Source organism: Macaca nemestrina, chromosome 4 (assembly GCF_043159975.1).
Source record: "Macaca nemestrina isolate mMacNem1 chromosome 4, mMacNem.hap1, whole genome shotgun sequence".
Lineage (NCBI taxonomy): Eukaryota > Metazoa > Chordata > Mammalia > Primates > Cercopithecidae > Macaca > Macaca nemestrina.
In genome coordinates, this window is record NC_092128.1 from 56325011 (window position 1) to 56348401 (window position 23391).

The 23391-nt window shown below is 38.7% G+C and overlaps 2 protein-coding genes across 17 annotated transcripts in view; one reads left to right on the forward strand and one right to left on the reverse strand.

The window, feature by feature from the left end:
- Positions 1 to 23391, forward strand: part of LOC105475890 (F-box and leucine rich repeat protein 13) — a 273121-nt gene that overhangs the window by 215843 nt on the left and 33887 nt on the right. For 13 of the 16 annotated variants that reach the window (XR_011621591.1, XM_071093958.1, XM_071093972.1 and 10 more), the window contains one exon: positions 15687 to 15770. The exons of 2 other annotated variants lie outside the window; for them this stretch is intronic. Coding sequence is in view for 13 of the 14 variants with exons in the window: in XM_071093958.1 (XP_070950059.1) it covers positions 15687 to 15770 (84 nt within the window). In the remaining variant the exon portion in view is untranslated. Of the gene's footprint in view, positions 1 to 15686; positions 15772 to 23391 lie in introns of those variants that run through there. One more of the 16 variants, XM_071093967.1, reaches the window with a different exon arrangement.
- LOC105475357 (family with sequence similarity 185 member A) overlaps positions 1 to 23391 on the reverse strand; it is a 168302-nt gene that overhangs the window by 44751 nt on the left and 100160 nt on the right. The window lies entirely within an intron of this gene.

The window sequence follows — 23391 nt, forward strand, 5'->3', positions numbered from 1 at the left end:
TTGGGGAAAGAACATTCTCTTTAATAAATGGTGCTGGAAAACCTGGATAGCTACATGCAGAAGAATGGAACTAGATTCCCATCTCTCACCATATACAAAAATCAACTCAAAATGGATTAAGGACTTAAATGTAAGAGCCAGAAATATGAAACTATTTGAATAAAGAATAGACGAAACACTTCAGGACATTGGTTTGGGCAAAGATTTTTTTGGATGGTATCTCAAAAACGCAGGCAACAAAAGAAAAAAAATAGAAGAATGGTATTATATCAACCTAAAGAGCTTCTGTACGGCAAAGGAAACAGTGAGCAGAGTGAAGAGACCACCTGTGGAATGGGAGAAAATGTTTACAAACTATGCTTATCTGACAAGGGTTCAATATCCAGAATATACAAGGAACTCAAACAACTCAATAGCAGAAAAACAAATAATCCGATGGGCAAAAGACCCGAATAGGCATTTATCAAAAGAAGACATACATGTGTACAGCCAACAGGTACATGAAGACAAACTCAACATCATTAACACCAGGGAACTGCAAATCAAAACTGCAATGAGCTGTCGCCTCACGCCAGTTAGAATGGCTATTATCAAAAAGCAAAAAGTAACAAATGCAGGCGAGGATATGCAGAAAGGGGAACTCTTATAGACTGTTGATCGAAATTACAATTAGTATAGCCATTGTGGAAACATTATTGAGGTCCCTCAAAAAATTAATAATAGAACTATCATATGATCTGGCAATCCCACTACGTGGTATATATCCAGAGGAAACGAAATCAAGCCAGGCACAGAGGCTCATGCCTGCAATGCCAGCACTTTGGGAGGCCGAGGCAGGCAGATCACTTGAGGCCAGGAGTTCAAGACTAGCCTGGCCAACATGGCGAAACCTTGTCTTTACTAAAAATACAAAAATTAGCTGGACATGGTGGTGCATACCTGTGATCCCAGCTACTTGGGAGGCTGAAGCACGAGAACTGCCTGAACCCAGGAGGTAGAGGTTGCAGTGAGCCACTGAAGCACTGCACTCCAGCCTGAGTGACAGAGTGAGACTATCTCAAAAATAAAACAAAACAAAACAACAACAACAAAAAACCCACAAAGGAATTTAAATCAGTATGTCAAAGATATATATGCACTCCCATGTGCACTGCAGCCAATATATACAATCAGCCTGAGTGTCCATCAATGGATGAATGGATTAAAAAATGTGATATATATATGCACAATAGAATACTATTCAGCCCGAAAAGCGTGAAATCTTTTCATTTATGACAACATGGATGAGCCTAAAGGACATTGTGTTAAATGAAATAATCCAAGCACAGAAAGATCCAAGCACAGAAAGACAGATATCTCATGATCTCACTCATATGCGGAATCTAAAAAAGGGGATCTCATAGAAGTAAAGAGGAGAATAGTGGTTACCAGAGGCTGGGGAGGGAGTGGTGAGTGTCTCACGTGTCCGTGTGAAGAGATCACCAACAGGCTTTGTGTGAGCAACATGGCTGTTTATTTCACCTGGGTGCAGGCGGGCTGAGTCTGTAAAAGGAGTCAGCAAAGGGTGGTGGGATTATCACTGGTTCTTATAGGTTTTAGGATAGGCGATGAAGTTAAGAGCAATGTTTTAGGGGCAGGGGATGAAGCTCACCAAGTACATTCTCAAGGGTGGGGAGAATTACAAAGAAACTTCTTAAGGGCAGGGGAGATTACAAAGTACATTGATCAGTTAAGGTGGAGCAGAAACAAATCACAATGGTCATCAGTTAAACTATTTTCACTTTTTTTGTGGATCTTCAGTTGCTTCAGGCCATCTGGATGTATACGTGCAGGTCACTGGGGATATGATGGCTTAGCTTGGGCTCAGAGGCCTGACAGTGAGGGGGAGATGAGGAGAGGTTGGTCAATAGGTACAAAGTTACAGTGAGATAGGAGGAATAAGTTCTGGTGTTCTATCGCACGGTAGGGTGACTGTAGTTAACAATAATGTATTATTGTATATTTCAAAGTAGCTAGAAGAAAGGATTCTAAATGCGCTCATCACAAAGAAATAAATGATCAATGAGGTGATAGATATGCTAATTACTCTGATTTGATCATTACACAATGTCCACATGTGTCGAAACATCACACTGTATCCCATAAATAGGCACAATTATTTTGTGTCAGTAAAAAGCAAAACTTAAAAAATATCTGTCTGGGCATGGTGGCTTACGCCTGTACTCACAGCACTTTGGGAGGCCGAGGCAGGCGGATCATGAGATCAGGAGATTGAGACCATCCTGACTAACACGGTGAAACCCCATCTCTACTAAAAATACAAAAAAAAATTAGCCAGGTGTGGTGGCAGGCGCCTGTAGTACCAGCTACAGGAGGCTGAGGCAGGAGAGTGGCGTAAACCTGGGAGGTGGAGCTTGCAGTGAGCTGAGATCGCACTACTGCACTCCAGCCTGGGTGACAGAGCAAGACTCCGTCTCAAAAAAAAAAAAAAAAAAAATTATATCTGTCTGTCTGCCTGCTGCCTATCTATCTATCTATCTATCTATCTATCTATCTATCTATCTATCTATCTATCTATCTATCTATCTATCTATCTATCTATCTGAGCCTATCACTCCCTGGCTCAGATTTCCTTGGGGACTCCACACTGCTTACAGTATCAATGGGCTGGTAGAGCAAGCTCTTCCTGAGGTGGCCCTTGCCCACCCCTGCAGCCCTACTTCCAGCTGACTCCTGCCTCTCATCCTCAGCTCCAGAGACACAGAACTGACTCTCCTACAGCTCCTCAAACATGCTGTGTTCTTGTTTCCCCATCTCTACAAGTTATTCCCTCTGTCTGAAACACCCTCTCCCCTACTTGTCCGCCTAGTAAATTCTTCTTCTTTTTGTTTGTTTGTTTGTTTGGGTTTTTTTTTTGGATACAGAGTCTTTCTGTGTCACTTAGTCCAGAGTGCAGTGGCATCATCATAGCTCACTGCAGCCTCAACCTCCTGGGCTCAAGCGATCCTCCTGCCTTAGCCTCCCGAGTAGCTGGGACTATAGGCACACACCTTCATGACTGGCTGATTTTTCCATTTTTATTTTGTAGAGATTGGGTCTTGCTATGTTCCCCAGACTGGGCTGAAACTCCTGGACTCAAGTGATCCTCTTGCCTCGGCCTTCTAAAGTGTTGGGACGATAGGCGTCAGCTGTCATGCTTGGCCTTGCTTATCTCTTAAGTTTCAGCTGTGGGGAAGCTTTCCTAGAATTTCTGGGCAGGCTTAGGATCTCCTACTTTGTGTTTCCACTGCACTTCCTATATGTCTCTACTGAAGCAATCAGCTCGTTATATTCTAGTATCTGTTCCATGCCTGTCTCCCTATAGCACTGTAAGCTTCCCAAGGGAAGAGGCTGGATCATCCCGTCTTTGGGATGCCTAGCAAGATGCCTAGTTCGTAGGAGGCACACAAAATGTTTGATCAGTGAGTGAATGAATGAATCTGGCACGAGTTCCTTCCTCTTAACAAAACATTTAAGGCTTCTTTAAATTCCACATTGTCTCAGATATGGTCTGAGCTGGAGTGAAAGCACTTACAGCTGCGTGTCTTAAATCTGATGATACACTTGAAAGAGACCACCCATCTGCATGGAACACACACACAAATAAAGCCTGAATCCAGGGAAGCAAAATCTCTAAAGCAGGAAACACATGAAATCACTTGGGATTCAAGAAATAGGAAGAATGAGAGTTGAAAGGAAGCAGGGTAGTTCAGAGACAAATGGATTTGCCATGGATTTTCAAAAAGTACATAACAAGAAGTCTGCCCAATTATGGGCTTTTGGTTTTTTTCGTATGGAGCTGGACCTCTCCTAGTCCTCCTCAGGCCCTTCTCTCCAGCCAGTGGCCTTATGTGAATCTGCTGGTCCCATCGCGCAGTGATAGTGGTTCCTTCTCACAGAGGTTATGGTCCATTGTCTCCTGTTTCTAGCAAAGTGCCTACTAAAAACACTGCAAACAAAAGTGACCAACTTGAGCCTGTCACTTCCCTCAAGATGGATCTTTGGCAGCATGACTGTCCTCTCTACCTCCATCAGGTAGGAGGCAAGCAGTCTCAAGGCCAGGTGATCTACTTCCAGGTAACAGAGATGCCAATTTTCCTTCTATGAGCATCACAATACAGAATCTATTTCTGTGTGGTGATCAAAGCTGGCTTTCCTTTAGACTTGTAGGTCAATAAATTAGGTCAGAGAGGTTGATACATTTTCAAAAGAAATGTGATTACAAAATTCATACTAACAATTGATTAAGTAGAAATAAACAAAAATAATTGAGAAGACTGGTAGTTCCAGCTACCGAGGAAGCTGAAGCTGGAGGATCCCTTAAGCCCAGCAGTTTGAGATCAGCCTGGGTGATACAGCGAGACACTGTCTCTTAAAAATTAAAATAAAATCAGCCGGGAGCAGTGGCGTACCCTGTAATCCCAGGGAGTATTTGGGAAGCCAAGGCGGGCAAATCACAAGGTCAAGAGATCGAGACCATCCTGCCCAACATGGTGAAACCCCGTCTCTACTAAAAAAACCCACAAAAATTAGCCAGGTGTGGTGGCACATGCCTGTAGTCCCAGCTACTCGGGAGGCTAAGGCAGGAGGATTGCTTGAACCTGGGAGGCAGAGGTTGCAGTGAGCCAAGATCGCGCCACTACACTCCAGCCTGGCTATAGAGTGAAACTCCATCTCAAACAAAAACAAACAAAAATAAATAAAATAATTGAGAAGAAAAGGTACATTATATTTATAAAATCCTAATTACTAACTAGAGAAGAAAAGGGAAGATTGCTTGGGAGATGAAGATAAATTTTCAAGAACATTGTACATGACAGTATTATCAGTGAATTTAGAAGGAGGATGTGCTCATTGAGATAATACATATTTCCAAGTATAACTTTTGTTCTTTATTTCTGAAAGAAATGTGGTATGCAATACCAAACAGAGCAAATCTTTCAGAAAGAAGCATGTGAAATGTAAGTCCTGATTCAAACAATTCCAAATGGAAATACTTTTCATCCAAAAATTCTGAGAATATGCCAGCAAGATAAGAGAAAATTGAGTCCATATAAATAAATAATTTTATAAGTAGACTGATTCACTCAACAAATATTTACTAATTGTCAGCTATATATCCTACACATTGTTAAGTTCTGGGAGTACCAAACTGAAAGACAGAGTACTGGTCTCAAGGTATAGTCTAATGGCAAAATAACAACAACAAGAAAAGCAACACCACTGTATAGTTAAAAGTTACTAAAAGTATGAGTTCAGAGTATGGGTTCATATCTTGGCTGGTGCCACGGCACTTTGAGACCGCAGGCAAGTTACTCAATTTCTCTGTGCCTCCATTTCCTTCTCTTTAAAATGGTGATTATAATATTACCTACCTCACAGTGTTGTTATGAGGATTAAGTAAGGCAGTGCATGTAAACTGGCACATGGCAAGCACTCAATGCATCTTAGTGATTATTTATTTGAATTATGACATAATGAGATTTATTTGCTGAAAAGGAGATGGAGGCATTGCACCACAACAGCATGGATAAGTTGGAAAATGAACACTTGATTGGGCGTGGTGGCTCACACCTGTAATCCCAGCACTTTGGGAGGTCGAGGCGGGTGGATTACCTGAGGTCAGGAGTTCGAGACCAGCCTAGCCAACATGGTGGAAGCCCATCTCTACTAAAAATACAAAAATTAGCTGGGCATGGTGGCGGGCACCTGTAGTTGCAGCTACTTGGGAGGCTGAGGCAGGAAAATCGCTTGAACCCAGGAGGCGGAGGTTGCAGTGAGCTGAAATCACGCCATTGCACTCCAGCCTGGGCGACAAGAGCAAGACTCCATCTTAAAAAAAAAAAAAGAACACTTGTCTCTATTGTCTCTGTGGAGGAGTCAAGGGAAGCTTTTCAGTTTTTGAGGTGCAGCTGGAAGCTGGAGGAAGAAGCAGGTGAGAAGGCCTGGAGGCATGAGGAGGGTTATGTGTTGGGATCCACAGATGACTCAGTTCTGTCAGAGCATGGCCGGAGAAGACAGGGGATGTGGTGGGAGATGGGGCTGGAGAAAGAGATGGAGGGCAGAATTTGGGTGGCCTGGAGTGCCCTGCACAGCAATTCAGGCTACATGCAGTATGTAGTAGGAGCCATTGAAGAACTCTGAGTAGAAGAATAGGACAGATTTGTGCACAAGAAACATAACTCTGGTGGCAGTGTGGATGATCTATTGAAGAAGGGATGAGCAATTGCAATGACAGCCAGAAATAGTGAGGTTTTGATGGTGGCGGCAGATTTGAGAGATATTTAGGAGGTAGCTTTGGTAGGGCTTAGTGATTGTCTGAATATGGGGAACAGGGAGGCAGAGAGGAGACATACACAATGCTCAGGTTTTTATTTGGTCAGTTGTGAATATGGTGGTGCCATGAACCAGGAAAAGAACCTAGGAGAGTAATTAGGGTATGGAGACAAGATGCTGAATTCCATTTTGGACAATTTTAATACTAGTACTAGCACATCTCTCTTTACTATGGGCCCCTTTGATTCTGGGTGACGGAGAAGACAAACACCCATCTGACTTTTGGAATCTTTGTTTTTGTTTTGTTTTACTTTGTTTTCCTCAGGATACCTGGAACCATAGGAATTCAGTGTGTTCAAATTCAAGCATTTCTGAAAGAAAACTTACACAGGATTTTCAATACCATCCCCCTCCGGTTTTATACCCTCTATCACAGCAAAAACTTATACCCTGTTTTATCCTTAAAAACAAACAAAAAAGGCATGAAAGAAGCCTTCTTATGTTTACTGACTGTCAGGGGCCTTTTTAGATTTCCCATGATCTATACCCCCAATAACTACATCCTGGAGTGCTGGGTGCCCCATTCCATCTTATTTCATAGAGTGCATTTTCCAATATGCTGAATTCAAATATCAAATACCCTAGGTTATATAGATTTCCCATATAGAGAAATTGGAGCCCTATAAAGAGGGTCATAAAGGTACAAAATGCAGAGGAAGGAGCAATGTACTTAAATCAAAGGAAAGTCCATCACAAGCATTCATCTTTCACCAGACTCCTGACTGAAGCTAGCAGAAAGAATAGGAAGAGCTCAGTGAAATCTCATGGCTTCCAGTTTGAATTCTAGTCCTCTGAAAGTAACAGTCTTGAGTTAGAGGGGCCTATGACACATTCAGATGTCTAGTTATCAGTTAGCGAACAAGATCTGTAGCTCAGGAGAGAGATCTGGGCTAGATCTAGAGATGGCTGAAGTGGTCAAACCCATGGTTGAGAGATAGAAAGAGAAGAGAAGATCAAGTTCCAAGCTCCAGGGAACATCAGTATGTATTGGATAGATATGAAAGATGAACCTACAAAGGAAACTGAAAACGAACATCCAGAGAAGTAGGTGGAGAAAGAGGTCAGAGTAATATCATGAGAAACAAGGAAGATGCTATTTCAAAAAGCAGGCGATGGTCAGCAGAGTCAAGCTTCAAAGCCGGGTCAAGTAATATGAAGATAGAGCAGTATCCATCATTTGTAAAGTAAAACTGTTCATCTATGTATATAATACTTGTACATGTTAACATTCATAGCTGAGTACTTTGCTTGAATATTAGTGCATTTGTGCTGATAGTTTGTTTAGAATAGAAAGTAAACTAACCAGAACTGTGTGGCTTTGTATAAAGAAATAAAGCCTAGTGTTAATATTTTATATACTTCTTTGTTGATATACAAAAATATTCAATAAGAGACTTATATATTGGGTTTTTCTCCTCCAAATTATGCTATTTTCATAAACATTAATAATACTAAAAGAAATATGGATAATGAAAAAACGTATCATTGCCCACCCTCCAAAACATCCATTTCTTTTTTTTTCTTTTTTCTTTTTTTGAGACGGAATCTCCCTCTGTCGCCCAGACTGGAGTGCAGTGGCGTAATCTCTGCTCACTGCAACCTCCGCCTCTGGGGTTCAAGCGATTCTTCTGCCTCAGTCTCCCAAGTAGCTGGGACTACAGGTGCAGACCACCACACCTGGCTAATTTTTGTATTCTTAGTAGAGATGGGGTTTCACCATATTGGCCAGGCTGGTCTCGGACTCCTGACCTCATGATCAACTCGCCTTGGCCTCCCAAAGTGCTGGGATTACAGGTGTAAGCCACTGCGCCCTGCCCAAAATGTCCATTTCTTTTAATACACATATGCATACACTATACACACACATATGAAGATGTGATCTTTTCCTTTTTTTTGGAGACAGTCTCACTCTGTCATCCAGGCTGGAGTGCAGTAGCATGATCTTGGCTCACTACAACTTCTGCCTCCCAGGTTCAAGCGGTTCTCCTGCCTCATCCTCCTGAGTAGCTGGGATTACAGGCACCTGCCACCATGCCCAGATAATTTTTGTATTTTTAGTAGAGATGGGGTTTTGCCATGTTGGCCAGGCTGGTCTTGACCTCAGGTGATTCATCTACCTTGGCCTCCCAAAGTACTGGGATTACAGGCATGAGCCACCGTGCCCAGCCTGCAGATGTAATTTTGTATACTGCTTTTTGAACCTAAGTATGTTACTATATATTCTTTATAACAAACACTTCTCATGTTTGCAGAATATTCTGTGTGTACTATGACATCTCAACAAATTACTTTTTAAATAAAAAGGGGTACCTCTTCTAATGAAGAGATCTATGGTAGTCATCTTCTGAACCAAGTGGCCCAACAGCATCACCAATTGTGGAACAACTGGACATATGTGCCTCCCAATGGGATGCTATAATAATTCAGGAGTATTTTTGCAAAAAAAGCTTACCTTGAATCTAATCATAAGGAACAATTAGACAAATACAGAATGTGAGACACTCTACATAATAACTGGCCTAAATCCTTAAAAAAAGTCAATGTCTTAAAATAAAAATAAAAAATAAAAATAAAAAAAGACTAAAAAGACATGATAACCAAATCCAATGCACAAATTGGGTCTTGGATACAAAAAAATGTGCATGTTGACTTTGTACTAGATACTATGGTATTACTGTTAATTTTCTTGGGTGTCATAATGCTATATATGTCTATACTATATATACATAATAATACTATATAGTTACATAGGAAAATGTCCTTATTCCTAAGGAGATGCACATGAAATATTCAGGGATAAAGCATCATGATATCTGAAACTTATTTTCAAGTAGTTCAGAGAAATTTATGTATATTTGTGTATATATACATGTGTGTGTCTATATATAACTATATATATAAACTATGCATATGTATAAAAACTTTGTTCATACATATATATAAATAAAATATGTATGTTCATATATACACTTAACTAAATAAATGCGGCAAAATGTTAATAATTGGTGAATTTATGTAAAGGGTATGTCGGTATTCTTTGTAACTATTCTTTAAACATTTCTGTACATTTGAATATTTTCAAAATAGAGAGTTGGGGAAGCATGTTTTCTATTTATGTTGGTGATAGTCTAAGCCAGATGTAGTATGACTCAGCCATATAGTAAGTACATAACACCCACACACACGCGCACACACACACACACACACACACAGACACACACACACAGAGCATTCCAATATTTGGTAACTAGTTCATTGCTGTTGTCTATGTACATCAGCTAAACAATTCCAGATGAAAAAGTGTGGGGAAAGTGTAGTGTTCAAGGATTTGTCTGCTTTCAAATGTCTGTGTGCATGTGTCTGTTCCTGGCAGTGTTCCATCTTCCCTCCCACTACTCCCAGTGACCCCAGACTGAACTACTTCCCAACAACTCACACTTTCCACATGAAGTCTCTGTTCAGGCTGTTTCCTCAGCCTGAAACACTGTTCTCATTGTTTCACTCGTCAAAATGATACTTAATCTTTAAGGCTTGATTCAAAATCTCCTTCCTCTGTGAAACTCTTTTCTAGACTGCCACCTGTTTCTTCCAACTGGAAGCATTCATTCCCTGCTGTGTGGTCCCTATAGCTCTCTTGAAACACATACTTTATTCCTTCTGTAGAGAATGAGTTGGTACATAAGGAACCTCATTATAGTGACTTATGTACCAGCTCATATTCCCCAGAGAGAGAAAGTTCTGTTTAACTCTGTTGCATAGGATGAAGTCCAGATTCCTTACAATAATGTACAAGGTTCTTGTGACTTGGTGCCTGCTTCCTTTTGAGCCTTATGTCTTGATATGCCCCTCAATGAACCTGATACTGGAGATATAATGAAGCCAATTTTCCACTCGGAATTCCTGGGCCCCTAAGATTTAGGCACCTTAATTCCATTAGCGATGGAGGAGCAAAGTATTCCCCAGGATTCCTGTGAATTTCTGGTGCCTCGCATTCTCATGCAACCTGTAATGCTGGTGACTTCTCCAGGCCACCACTCCAGCTGCTTTCCTCTGCACTTCACCTGACCATGAAATGTAGTCCCTTTTTATGCTTTGGGAAAATAAGAGCAAAACCTCTCTCCAGTAAAAGCATTCATGAGTTTGGCTGACTTATGAGGGAGACCAAGGACGATTTCCATTGCAATGATGCCACGGTTTTCCTGAAAGGTAAGCATCAATCTGCCTTTTGCCCCACTGAGGCTGAGTCAGTCTATCTTGCTGTTACCTCTTGCCGCCTCATTTTTGGCTTGTCTTCCCACTGTACTCTTCCCACTCCACTCTTCCTGTCCCTCCCAGAGCTAAAACCTTGGCACCAGAAATCTGTAAAATGTAAATGTCACTTGTTTCAGAGAACACCTCCTAATTTGGAGCATTTATGAACCTCACAGTGCCAAATAGAATATTTACCTTTTTGGCTCTGACATTCTTTAGGTCACTAAACTAAAAAGCTTCTGAGTAAAAAAGAAAAAAAAATTAAAAGTGAATCCTGTTGCCTGAAATAGTGTATTTCACTTATTCAGCAGTGAAATTCACTGGTCTCCTGTAACCAGCATGAGGCAATTTTTAGTGGAGACCTCATCTCTGCCAGCTCAATTTGTTGCTGCTCAGTTACAAAGATGTGTTTACTTCCAGGAGAAAGGGCTTCAAGTTACTTGTCTAACACATGAGCATGGTGACATCTCTTGCTCCCTGTTTGGCTAATATTTTGGTCATCAGGGTCTGAAGTTGCTAACAAAAATATATTAAAAGTGGGTAATATCTATATTCATCTTGGACTGAAGGATGCTGTAGGAATATTTTCTGAGTTTTATTTACTTATACAATTATTACATCAATCTTTTTTTGAACACTTTTTATTGAGACATAATTCACGTACCATAAAACTCACCAATTTAAAGTATACAATTCAGTGGTTTTTAGTATGTTTGTGGTGGAACCACCACTAAAATCTAATTCCAGAACGTTTTCTTCACTCCCCAAAAGAAAAGCCCTTCCCATTAGCAGTCACTCCTTATGCCTGTCCCACCCCTGAGCCCGCTCTAGGCAACTGCTAATCTACTTTCTGTTTCTATATATTTGCCTGTTCTGGACTCTTCTTCATACAGATGGAATCAAACAATAGGTGGCCTTTTGGGTCTGTCTTCTTTTACTTAGGATGACATTTCTGTTGTATGGACATAACATATTATATTTATTCTTTCATCAACTGATAGATTGATGTTTGGGTTGTTTCCACTTTTTTCTTTTCTTTTTAGTTGACACATAATAATTGTATAATTTGTGGAATGCAGAGTGTTATTTCCTTATGTAATGATCTAATCATGGTAATTAGCATCCATCACCTCAAATATTTATCATTTCTTTGTGTTGTGAGCATTAAAGATCCTCTCTTCTAGTTTTTTGAAAATATACAATAAATTATGGTTAACTATATTCACCCCACAGTGCTGCAGAATACCTGAACTCATTCCTCCTATTAAACTATAATTTTGAAATTGTTAACCAACCAATCTCCATCCTCCCTCCCTGCCACTCTTCCCATCCTCTAATTCCCACAATTGTACTCTACTTTTTCTTAGCTCCCACAAGTGAGGACATGTGGTATTTATCTTTCTGTGCTTACTTTATTTTGCTTAACATCATGTCCTCCAGGCTTATCCATGTTGCTGCAAATGACAGGATTTCATTCTTTTTTTTTGTGGCTGAATAGTATTCCATTGTGTATATATACTACATTTTCTTTATCCAGTTGTCTGTTGATTAACATTTGGGTTGATTCTATATCTTAGCTATTGTGAGTAGTGCTGCAGCAAACATGGGAGTGCAGATATCCCTTTGATACACTGAGTTCCTTTCCTTTGGGTAAACACCCAGTAGTGAGATTGCCGGATCATATGATAGTTCTGTTTTTAGAGAAATCTTTATGCTGTTTTCCATAATCGCTGTATTAATTTATATTCTCACCAACACTATATAGGAGTTTTCTTTTCTCTGCATCCTCACCAGCACTGTTATTTGTTGTCTTTTTGAAAATAGCCATTCTAACTGGGGTGAGATGACATCTCATTGTGGTTTTGATGTATGTTTCCCTGATGATGATTTTTCATATATTTGTTGACTATTTGTATGTCTTCTTAAGAGGTTGTTTGGAGGTTCAGGCAGGTAAGTGCAGCTACTTGTATACCCTAGACCAATAACCCATATCCTCCTCCATCAGGGTTGGCTATCCTCTTTGACTGAGCATGCAGCTTTGGGGAGGGACACACATGGAAGAGTGAGGGAAGAGGGGGACACCTGCCTAGCCAGCCAGATCAGCCGAATCAACCCTGGCGATCAGTGGGGTGACAGATATCACAGCCACATCGCCCTCACATATGTCTTCTTTTGAGAAATGTCTGCTTAGTTCCTTTGTCCACTTTTTAATCAGATCATTTGTTTATTTGCTGTTGAGTTGTTTGAGTTCCTTGTATATTCTGGATATTAGTCCTTTGTTGTATGACTAGTTCACACATGTCTTCTCCCATTCTGTAGGTTGTCTCTTTACTTTGTTGATCGTTTCCTGTGTTGTGTATAATCTTTTTAGTTTGATATAATCCCATTTGTCTATTTTTGTTTTTGTTACCTGTGGTTTTGAAGTCTTAGCTATATAAAATCTTTGCCAAGATCAGTGCCCTGAAGCATTCCCCCTATGTTTTCTTCTAATAGCTTTATAGTTTCAGGTCTTATGTTTAAGTCTTTAATCTATTTTGAGTTTATTTTTGTATATGGAGATACAGGAGTCTAGTTTCATTCTTCTATATACAGATATCAGGTTCTCCCAGCACCATTTATTGAAGAATGCATGGATTTTATTATAAATAGTGCTGCTATAAACATTCATGTACAAGTCTTTGTAAACATATGTTTTCATTGCTTTTGGGTATAAACCTAGGAGTAGAATTGCTGGGTCATAGTATAACTCTATGTTTAATTTTTGAGGAAATGCCAGACTGTTTTCCAAAGTGGCTGGCTCATTTTACATTTCCACTAGCAGTATATCCAATTTGTCCACATCCTCATCAACGCATTTTATTATCTGTATTTTAAATTATAGCCATCCTAGTAAGTATGTTGTGGTATGTCATTATGCATTTATCTAATGGCTAATAATGTTGATCCATTCAATTTTTAGGCCATATGTCTTAATGAACAATTACAGTGATGAGACAGGCCGGGCGCGGTGGCTCACGCCTGTAATCCCAGCACTTTGGGAGGCCGAGGCGGGCGGATCACAAGGTCAGGAGATCGAGACCACAGTGAAACCCCGTCTCTACTAAAAATACAAAAAATTAGCCGGGCGCGGTGGCGGGCGCCTGTAGTCCCAGCTATTCAGGAGGCTGAGGCAGGAGAATGGCGTGAACCCAGGAGGCGGAGCTTGCAGTGAGCCAAGATCGCGCCACTGCACTCCAACCTGGGCGACAGTGTGAGACTCCGTCTCAAAAAAAAAAAAAAAAAATTACAGTGATGAGACAAGGCATTCCATCTTAATATTTTAATTTTTAATGATTTTGAATAAAGTAATAAGGAGCATATATGCTGTTATATGTCATATTTAGCAAATGCACTTCATTTGTGGCTCATCTTTAAAAATTCTAACTTGACTACATAAAAGTGAAATCTAAGTGAAAACTTCAGAGATAGTTTCATAGGACAAATTTTCTATAGGATACTAAAACATACTTAGCTATTATCAAGTATAGGGTAAAGAGACAAACTTTGCATCTTTTACTTGATATTTGTGTTCAAACCATTTGGATTCTATTGGGGAATATCTAAACTCTTCCAATTCTTTTAACATGAATAAAATAGCATCCACATCTGGAACCCAGACTACATGTGATGGCTCTGCAGGGTTTGGTCAGACTTTGTTTTGAAACAGGGAGGCAGAAAACATAATGGGTTCCTAGCAAAAGATCCACAGTCAACAATAAAATTGAAAGGATGAGGTTGCATAGAAGAAAAATATATTCCTGAAGAAACCGAACAAACAAATGAAAATTTATGGCACAGGAATAAATTCAGCATAAAATAAATGCAAATAAAAGTTTTTAAAAAGTTAAACGAATTCACAGATTTTATTTTGGAGTGGTATGCCATACCATTAAAAGAAATTAGAAATCATAGTTTAAGCAGAGGCTTAAATAAAACACATTTTTCTTAATCCAGACTTTTGTTTGTTTGTTTGTTTTTAATGAGAAGGCCCAATCTGTGCATTGGGAATTTAAAAAAACAAAACAAAACAAAAAAACAAAAAAACAAAAACAAAAACAAAAAAAACCAGAAAAAAACCAAGATATAATATTTGCATAGCCCATTTTCAACTGTGGTCCAAATGTTGTATTTAAGATCAATAAAATATAAACCAATCCTGCAAATAAAATATAAAAAGGACAAATCTATGTGTCATTTCTGGTATTTTCCCTGCCAGCCAGCCGTGGAATCACAGAATGGCGGGGGTGGGAACAACCCTTCTCTTGTCCATGTAGTTTAGGAAGCACATTGTATGGGATTACATAAAAGTAATGTGATCCTGATTAAAAAACAGAACGATGGCATTAATAAGCCACATTCGTCAGTTCCTTATCTGAGTGTTGTGCCAGTAAATTTGGGGAAAAAATACTGAGAAATGGGACAACACAATCACACATAAAAAAATTAAGGCTGGAAGTGCAATCTCTTTTTTTTAATTAAAAAAATCCAAGGCTTTTAATCTGAAAAAGAAGTGGTTTATTACTGAATGATTATCTGTCTCTAGGCCTTTATATAAAGATCTATTCTCTTCCTCTTCAAGGGATTAATCATTATAAAATGAGCTAAAGATTTTAAGATGTTTTGGTTAGGCATAAATAAAAATATATTAACAAATAGGTTCTTTATCCACATGAAGTGTCTTCAAAATAAATTAGTAAGTTGGATTTGTTTATATTGATTCAGATAACATGTATCTGGAAACAAGTGGCAAGATAATAACCTCCTAAGGGAGTTTTCTGACTCTGGGATTCCATAAAAGCTTTTGTAAAACATTAGAGACAACCTGAAAATTTTACTTAATGGCATTGCCTAACCTAAGTGGTCTTATCATTTGTTAAGTATAAAGAAATATGACAGCAGCTAAAATTTTTTAGTTTTCATAAATGATTTTTTATATTGTCAGTTTGTATAAATGGTTATTGGAACTATATATTCCATACTAAATGATAATCACAAATGATCTTTATATTAAATATTTTTAGGGTTTGAATGTACTTTCCAAACATAAAAAATTGAAGGAACTTTCTGTATCTGAGTGTTATGGAATCACTGATGTTGGAATTCAGGTAAGATCATTAAGATCATCTGTTAGAGAATTAAGATTGAAATTTTTCAAAAAATTGATTAATTCACTTTATTTCTTATTTCCATAGGTTTTTGGGGAATGGGTGGTGTTTGGTTACATGAGTACATTTTTTTAGTGGTAATTTGTGAGATTTTGGTGCACCCATCACCTAAGCAGTATACACTGTACCCAATTTGTAGTCTTTTATTCCTCACTCATTTCCCACCCTTTCCCCCAAGTCCCCAAAATGCATTGCATCGTTCATATACCTTTGCATTCTCATAGCTTAGCTCCCAATTATGAGTGAGAATATACAGTGTTTGGTTTTCTATTCCTGAGTTACTTCACTTAGAATAATGGTCTCCAATTCCATCCAGGTTACTGCAAATGCCATTATTTCATTTTTATGGCTGAAGAGTATTCCATGTACACATTCCATACACACACATATATATATGTATGTGTGTGTGTGTGTGTATGGAATGTGTACATGGAATATATATATGTGTGTGTGTATATATATGTGTATATATGTGTGTGTGTGTGTGTATATATATAAAATCACAATTCTTTATCCACTCATTGATTGATGGACATTTGGGTTGGTTCCCCAATTTTGCAATTGCGAATTGTCCTGCTATAAGCATGCTTCTGCAAGTATCTTTTTCATACAATGACTTTTTTTCTTCTGGGTAGATACCCAGTAGTGGGATTGCTGGATCAAATGGTAGTTCTACTTTTAGCTCTTTAAGGAGTCTCCACACTGTTTTTTATAGTGGCTGTACTAGTTTACATTCCTACGAGCAGTGCAGAAGTGTTCCCTTTTCACTGCATCCCTGCCAACTTTTATTATTTTTTGATTTTTTTGATTATGACCAGTCTTGCAGGAGTAAGATGGTTTCACATTGTGGTTTTGATTTGCATTTCCCTGATCATTTGTGATGTTGAGCATTTTTTTCCATGTTTATTAGACATTTGTACATCTTCTTTTGAGAATTATCTGTTCATGTCCTTAGCTCACTTTTTGATGGGATTGTTTGGTTTTTTCTTGCTAATTTGTTTGAGTTCATTGTAGATTTTGGATCTCAGTCCTTTGTCAGATGTATAGATTGTGAAGATTTTCTCACACTCTGTTCATTGTCTATTTACTCTGCTGTTTCTTTTGCTGTGCAGAAACTTTTTAGTTTAATTAAGTACAAATTGAATAAATTTTGTGGGTCATAGTAGAAAAAAAAGAAATGGATTGGAAATGTAACAACACATATGTGATCCTAGTTGAACCAAGTTCAACTCCAGGCTCTTAGTTAGGTCTCCACAGCCAAAGTGATTGAGATTTATTTTCCCATTTTTCCCTGTCTACTTTCTCCCTTCCTCATGTCAGATTCAAAACAAACAGGGATATTTTACATGGAGAGTGATGAACTGCAATGTGGTAAAAGTCTTCTCATATAAACAAAGTATTCTGTAGATAGAAATGTTATAGAATCTAATCATTGAAAGTTGGGGGAGTTTGAAAAATTATGCCAGACACTCAACAGTTAGGAACTTAAGTTACTCAAACATACTTGCTAGCATCCTTTATGGGAATGGGAAGCATGAGATAAGTAATTGGCTAGGATAAATGATTACATGCTCAATTGATTCTTCAAGAGCTTGCAAGAAAAGTAAAATTCCTAGACCTACTCTTCAGTGATGTGCAGGAAGTCATAAAGTACATACTGTGAGCAAGCCACAGTGTAATTTTTCCATCACTTTAAGCATATCAATGTGCTGTTAGAAAAAAACCCAAAGTTATTTGTCATACATGTATTGAACAAGAAGGGAAGCAGTAACCTAGGAATGCAAGCACTGAAACACATTGGAAGTTCTAGATAAATGTGCCTTGAGAGTTTAAAACCCCAACCACTCATAAAAGCCTGAAGCTAAAGTAGAAATAGAAAGAGAGAGAGAAAGAGAAAGAGACAGAGAGGGAGAGAGAGAAAGAAAGAAGAAGAAGGAAGAGGAGAAGGAGAAGGAAGAGGAGGGGAGGAGGAGGAAGAAGAAGAAGAGGAGGAGAAGGAGGGGAAGGAAAGGGAAGAAAGGAAGGGAAGGAGGGAAGGAGGGAGGGAGGGAGGGAAGAAAGAGAGAAAGAAAAACCTATAAAAGGGTTTATCCCACAAGTAGGAAGATAATGCAATAAAAGCTGAGAAGTCCCCAGAGCATGGCAAACCTGAAGTTATCTCTGTCGATTTGAAGTAGACTTTCCAAGAAGTTTTAACATGACTAATAGGAGTGTTACAATACCATCTCAACTGGTGGGCTGTAGAGGATTCCAGCTCAAAAGATGCTCTAGACGTCTAGCATTGAATTCTAAACTTCTGGAGCTGAAAGAATCTTAGAAACATCTAAAGCAACTCCCTAATGTTAAGGCAGTAGGAATAAAAAATTACATCAAAGGCCAAGAGGGCTGAAATGACTGGCTCAAAGTCTTATACCTTCTCAGCAAACTAATTCAGTAACAGTTTTACGGAAATGAAAGGTGGAAATGGAGAACTGCTGTTCTGAATGGTTGATTGACAGTTTAGTGAGAAAAAATGTTTTCAAATTATTTTTGCTGTTTCTCACTGGGTCTGAACAATGTAATCATACTTGAGGGAATCTACTTTAAGGAGCATTAGTGTCACATAATGTCAATTTCTCCCAATTTTAGACCAAGGGTACTGATGTCCTAAGAAGTCCCTAAGCAATCTGCCTGGTAGTATATTCAGTACTGTAGAGTTAAATAAATGAACACAAAACACATATCCCAGAGAGGACTAGAAAATTCCGTATTGGAAAGATTGTAACTCTTTCATAACAAAAAGGATTACAAATCATTTAGATGTATGTAACCTACTAAGAGAAAAAGCTGAAAGATTCCTCTAAAGTTAAGCCATGATTTACCTGCTGCAATTAATTTAAGGGTTAAACATACATTTATACAAAGCTTTATCTATGAATATGATATAGTCAGGCTTTCAAAAGATCTTTGACAAGGTGATAGACTAGAAAAAACCGTTTAAAATATTAACATTTTTAATACTGGGTTATATTTCTCATATCAATTATATTTGACCAATAACTAGAAATCATTTAGGAGTATTGAAACCTACCATGGTGATGACATAGTCTCTTAATATGCATCATTGATTAATTTTTAGATGCTCCTCTCATCCTTGGGATGAAGGAGTATTGACCAAAGTTTGATGTTAAGTATCAGGAGACCAGTGTTTTCTGTCATTTCTTTTTGATTCTGTGGGGTCCAGACATTTTTCTTTTCACTCTTTGGAGCCTAAAAATTGTACTATGTTTAGGTGCTCTGAGATTGTAGACGAAAGCATTTACCCATTTGCTAACTATATGACCATACAGCTGACTTCTGGCATATCTTTAAAACAATGTAATCTTTTACAAACTGACATGTATTTATTTTCAGTAATCTAAAAGATTAGTGGTTCTACTCTTGAGTTCATGAACAAGAAATTTTTCTTTTATTTTCCTTAATTTTTTTCTAAACAAAACAAAACAAGATACATGTGCAGAACATGCAGGTTTGTTCCATAGGTATGCATGTGCCATGGTGGTTTGCTGCACCTGTTGGCCTGTCCTCTGAGTTCCCTCCCCTCACCCTCAACCCTGAAATTTTTCTTTTTCATCATTTCTCATCCCTCTTTTTCCCCTCCCTGCTTTTGGTATGTGTGTGTCTGTGTGTCTGTGTTGTGGCTTTTAACCAGTTTTACCTCTTCCAAGGTTCATACTTCTGGCCTGTGGTAATCTTTCCCCTTGCCTCCTCTAGCCCAATTATTAAGTCCCAAAAGGGAACAGACAAAGCAGGGGGAGGAGAAAGTGACATACAAACGAATTTCACAATTCCTTACCTGGATTTAGAAAGAGAGGGAAAGAGAATAAAATAAGATGAGTAAATTGAGATGTTCAGATTATCCACACTTTATCAAGAATGCTCTCTCATTACTTAGAAAAGGTAACTATAGGAGAGATTCTGTTTTTAGCATAAGACGTTGAAAACTTATACACTACATAATTCACTTAATGAGAAAAATGAATAAATCTTTTACCCTGGTTAGGTTTTGCAAGAGTTGTGAACATAATAAGAATAAAAAATTACCTCATTTTAGTGTTTAGTGGAAACCACAGCACATACAGAGTCATTGTCTGGAGCCTCAGATGTATTGACTTTTAGGATCTGGCTTTAATTACTTTCTCCAACTTTAGTTCTTTTCTGAGAACAACAGACATTCAATGATTATGTTACACTAAAATTATTTGGTGCTCTTGAAAGGCATTTTGGAGAAGATGTTTGATGCAGCTGTAACTGAGCATTTCTTAAGAAATCGTTTTCTTGAGGATTTGATGAGGTCAGTTAAATAACAGATGGCCAAGTATGGCAAAGGAATTGGCTTAAATGCAGTGTTACAGTACAGAAATATTAGAAGTTCCATCTTACTAAGTTGTTTTGATAGAACCAATGGAATAAATCCAATTATTTACTCTGGTTACTTTTTTTCTGAGACGGAGTTTCACTTTTGTTGCCCAAGCTGGAGTGCAATGACACGATCTCAATTCACTGCAACCTCCGCCTCCTGGGTTCAAGTGATTCTCCTGCTTCAGCCTTCTGAGTAGCTGGGATTACAGGCGTGCACCACCACGCCTGGCTAATTTTTTGTATTTTTAATAGAAATGGGTTTCATCATGTTGGCCAGGCTGATCTCGAACTCCTGACCTCAGGTGATCCACCTGCCTCAGCCTCCCAAACTGCTGGAATTACAGGGGTGAGGCACTGTGCCTGGCCTCTGGTTGCTTTTTATACTCTTAATCTAGTTTGCATTTCTCATTCCCCTTTCCTAGAATGAAGCATAATATAAACACGTTTATATAATATCCATACACATAAATGTGTATTTTTTATGCAGATTATCTTTGAATGAAAATCTTGCAGCTAGACAAAAATTTCTAATTATTTCAGTGTTAGTAGGTTGAGGTAGTTGATTAAGAAATGTCATTAGTGGGAGAAAATCAGGTTTCATTAGGATGCACCAAAAGGACTGGCAGGTGTGTATACAGTGAAAGTGTGCATATATGTGTGTTTACATGCAAATATATGTAAATGTACATCTATGTCTAGTATATGTAGGTAAATTAAATATATGTATACACCTTGGTATATATTACATCATATATATGTCAATGTGTATATGTGTTACACCCAAATTATGTATAGAGACATGCTATATGATTATACATTTCTAGGCTAAAACCAATAGATGATGGTCAGTATTCAAAGCAAGTAATAAAAATTGGTTTATTGGTCAGGTGCAGGGCTCACACCTGTAATTGCAGCACTTTGGGAGGCCAAGGCAGGTGGATTACCTGAGGCCAGGAGTTCAAGACTAGCCTGCCCAACATGGTGAAACCCCGTCTCTACTAAAAATACAAAAAAATTAGCCAGGCATAGTGGCGCACACCTCTAGTCCCAGCTACTCCGGAGGCTGAGACAGGAGAATCGCTTGAACCCGGGAGGCGGAGGTTGCAGTGAGCCGAGATTGCACCACTGCACTCCAGCTGGGTGACAGAGAGAAACTGCATCTCAAAAAAAGAAAAAAAAGAAAAAAAAATGGGTGTTAAAGAATTACCTTTTTATCTATATTTTATTTAAAAAATTAATCATCCATTTAAATGACAAAGCTCTTTTTCTTGTGGAAGTGTGTGGATTAGTTCTCTGATAGCAAAAGTAATAATATAATTTAGGGAATGTGGGACTAGCTGTCAAGAGTCCTAATTTTTATTCCAATTCTGCCTCTTACATGGCCACGTTTTCTTAAGCAATTCACTTAGCCCACAACAATTCATTCCCCTATAGTGACTATAATTATGAAGCAGACAGGAGCTTGCACACTGGAGCAGGGGTAGGCTTTTTTTTTTCTGTCAAGTTTTGAAGCGTCAGGTAGTTTCTGTTTTAGGCTTTGCAGGCCATACAGTCTCTGTTGCAACTTCCCAGCTTTGCCATTGAGCATAGAAACAGCCATAGACAATATGTAAATAAATGAGAGTTGCTGTATTCCAATAAAACTTTATGGACACTGAAAATTTGTATTTCATATCATTTTCACATATCATGAAATATTATTATTCTTTTGCTTTTTTGTCTACCATTTAAAATATATAAACACCATTCTGAGAGTGTAGGCCATACAGAAGAGCTACAGGTTAGCTGAGAAGGTGGACAGCCACCGTCAGTGAGCATTGAGTCTGTGGCTGTCATAAGCAAATGCTTTTTGTGCTCTCTACCCTGCAGCCTGGTGGGCTGGCTGTGCTTGCATAGGTGGGGCCTGTGGCTGTCCCAAAGTTCAGGCACTTTGGTCATGTCCATTACGCTTGTGAACGATTCTTAAGCTTCCTTACTACAACACTGGGATATTATTTGCAATTAGCAAGTTGGAAAGAGCTTAGATGATTAATTAGGCTACTCCATACCTGCATGTAAGATCATGCTCAAATCATCTCATTTCAGTTTTTTTTTTTTTTTTTTTGAGATGGAGTCTTGCTCTGTTGCCCAGGCTTGTATGCAGTGGCATGATCTTGGCTCACTGCAACCTCCTCCTCCCGGGCTCAGACCATTCTCCCACCTCAGCCTTCCAAGTAGCTGGGATTAGAGGCATGTGCCATCATCCCCAGCTAATTTTTGTATTTTTAGTAGAGATGGTGTTTCACCATGTTGGCCAAGGCTGGTCTTGAACTCCTGACCTCAGGTGATCTGCCCGCCTCAGCCTCCCAAAGTGCCAGTATTACAGGCGTCACCCACCATGTCCAGCCTCAGATTAATTTATTTTGTGAAAATGTGACATCTTGTTCAGTGATAGAACACAAAACATTTTGGATTAGACTTTCCATGTAGAGGACATGGATAATCTGTTTGTTTTTTGAAAACAGAAATCATTATAATTTTTTTTTTAAATGATGAGGCTAGGTCTAGTGGGGTTAGGCAGATATAAGCAGAAAAATTCAATACTATGTGGTGGTTGTCAGCTAATATCAATTTAGCACTTACTACTGCCAGGCACTGTTGTATTTCCCATGTATTAATTTCCTACTTTATGAGGTAGGCAATACTTTTAATTCTATTTTATAAACTGGAGGTTCCAAGAGGTTAAAAAACCACTCCCAAGTCATAAAACAAGTAAGCACATGAGCTAGTGTATAAAATGTCTAATTCCAAAAGGATGCTTTTAGTCATAATGCTGTGATAAAGGCATGTAGGAGGCTATGGGAGGATTTGGGTGAGGTACCTAATCCAGCATGGGAATGCCAGGGAAGTTTATCTGTTAGAAAAATCACTTTAACAAGGAATGTGGAAGTTGGATTGAAGAGCAGAAGGGGAAAAGGAGACCTACCAACAGTGAAGGTAGGAATATAAGAGGTTTTTGTTACAGTCCAGGGGTGAGAGGATAGCAACCTGAACACGGGAAGTAACAGGGAGGCTGGGGATAGGGAAACGGATTAGAGAACATTTAGATAGCAAAATCCATGAAACTGTCAATAGTTCAGATGAGGGATGAGTGTGAAGATGTGGTTAAAGACGATGTCCA